This window comes from Manacus vitellinus, unplaced genomic scaffold (genome assembly GCF_001715985.3).
Source record: "Manacus vitellinus isolate BGI_N305 unplaced genomic scaffold, ASM171598v3 scaffold_192_pilon, whole genome shotgun sequence".
Classification (NCBI taxonomy): domain Eukaryota; kingdom Metazoa; phylum Chordata; class Aves; order Passeriformes; family Pipridae; genus Manacus; species Manacus vitellinus.
In genome coordinates, this window is record NW_021939347.1 from 9,463 (window position 1) to 11,620 (window position 2,158).

The 2,158-nt window shown below is 54.0% G+C and overlaps 1 protein-coding gene across 1 annotated transcript in view; it reads right to left on the bottom strand.

The window, feature by feature from the left end:
• Positions 1-571: 571 nt before the first annotated feature.
• Positions 572-2,158, bottom strand: part of SP2 (Sp2 transcription factor) — a 10,724-nt gene continuing 9,137 nt past the window's right edge. Inside the window, 2 exon segments of the mRNA XM_029959046.1 lie at positions 572-777; positions 2,079-2,155. Coding sequence (XP_029814906.1) covers positions 573-777; positions 2,079-2,155 — 282 coding nt within the window. The 3' untranslated portion in view covers position 572.

Below are 2,158 nucleotides of genomic sequence, written 5' to 3' on the forward strand. Positions count from 1 at the left end.
TTATCCCAGAGGGTTCATCCCAGGATTTGGGGTCCCTCACCTGTGTGTGTCCCAGGGTTTGTGGGGTATCCCAGGGGTTTATCCCAGGGGTTTATCCCAGGGGTTTATCCCAGGATTTGGGGGGTGTCCCAGGGGGTTTATCCCAGGGGTTTACCCCTCACCCGTGTGTGTCCCAGGTTTGGGGGTTATCCCAGGATTTGGGGGGTGTCCCAGGGGTTTATCCCAGGTTTTGGGGGGTATCCCAGGGGTTTATCCCAGGATTTGGGGGTATCCCAGAGGGGTTATCCCAGGGGTTTATCCAGGACCCGGGCCCCTCACCCGTGTGTGTCCCAGAGGGGTTATCCCAGGATTTGGGGGTATCCCAGAGGGGTTTATCCCAGGATTTGGGGTTTATCCCAGGGTTTATCCCAGGGTTTACCCCTCACCCGTGTGTGTCCCAGGTTTGGGGGTTATCCCAGGATTTGGGGGTTATCCCAGGGGTTTATCCCAGGGTTTATCCCAGGGTTTATCCCAGGATTTGGGGTTTATCCCAGGGTTTATCCCAGGGTTTATCCCAGGGTTTATCCCAGGGTTTACCCCTCACCCGTGTGTGTCCGCGCGTGCCGCTGCAGCTCGTCGGAGCGCGTGAAGCGCTTCCCGCAGAACACCCAGTTGCACACGAAGGGCCTCTCCCCCGTGTGCAGCCTCACGTGGGCCCTCAGCAGGGACGTCTTCCGGAAGGTTCTGCCGCACTCGGGGATGTGGCAGATGTGCTTCTTCTTCCCTGGATCCCCCGGCCTGTGGAGGGAGGGAAGGGAATGTTGGTGATGCCCCAGGCAGAGAAACCTCAGCCCCCAGTGCCCCCAAACTCGGGTTTAAACTCTCGTGGGGAACTTGAGCCAAGCCTGTTGTCTGATTATCCCAAGGCTCAGCTTGGTTATCCCAAGCTCATCCCGTTTTCAGGAGAGCAAAGCGAGACTTGGAGCATTTTGTTTCTCCTCGGACAGCTCCGGCCTTTTTAATTCTGGGATAACAGTACCCAGGATTTGACTTGTTGTACCACCTCTGCAGCCCAGGGGGAGCCTCTGCCTGGTGCCATTCCCAAATCTAGGGATTATTTACCCTGGATCCAGGGATTGTTTGGTTCAGCAGTGTTTCAGCCTCTTCCCCAGCCTGGTTGGTGTGACAAGGAAAAGCCTCTGACCACCCAGAGGTGCCCCCCGAGAGCAGGAGATGTTTATCCCCCCCTTTTCTGGGCAGTTTGGTGAAATCAATCTGCCAATATTCCCCAGGAACCTGCTGGTATCCACCAGGTAACAGTTTCCACCAGAGGAGAAGGGTTCTGGGGGTGTGATGGAGAAATCCAAAGCAAAGGAGTGAACCCCCCGCTCTGGGAAGACCACGGACACACTCAGGTGAGGGGCAGCTCAGAAGGGGCTCATAAACCATCAGAGACCCCCAAAGCACCCCCAGACTCATCCCTGAGGCCTCCCACCACCAGAGGACCTGATCCAAGTGAGGCAACAAATCCAGAGCCTGTCCCAAGAGATTGCAAAGCTCCCCCACCCCCAGGGGAGGTGCCTGGAACCTCCTGAACTGATATTAATCCATCCCCTGAATTTATATTAATCCATCTCCTGAACTGATATTAATCCATCTCCTGAACTGATATTAATCCATCCCCTGAATTCATATTAATCCACCCCTTGAATTTATATTAATCCATCTCCTGAACTGATATTAACCCATCTCCACTGCATTCCATGTTTTGTGGGACCCTCACCACCAGGAAGACCAAAAGACCCCCAGGGCACTGCAGGCTCCACAGTGGTGACACATTTTCTCCCTCATCTCTCTCTGCCACTCCCTTTTCTTTCTTTCTTCCCCTCCCTTTTTTTTCCCCTATTTCTTTCTCTCTCTTTCTCTGCCTCACATTTACTGTTAAATAAAACCCCTACTCTTGACACTGGGTCTTGTTTGTATCCCAGTTTGGGTAGAGGTATAATTTTATATAATTCCATCATAATTTCAACACCTGGCTCGTGACCTGGGGCCGGGCTCAGGTGGTGTTCCCATGGGATGTGCTGCTTCCCACTCACCTCTTCTCCCCATCCTTGCAGTTGGGGCAGGTACAGGCCATCCTCCTCCTCTTCTCTCCGGGCTGGATCTCTCCAGACAG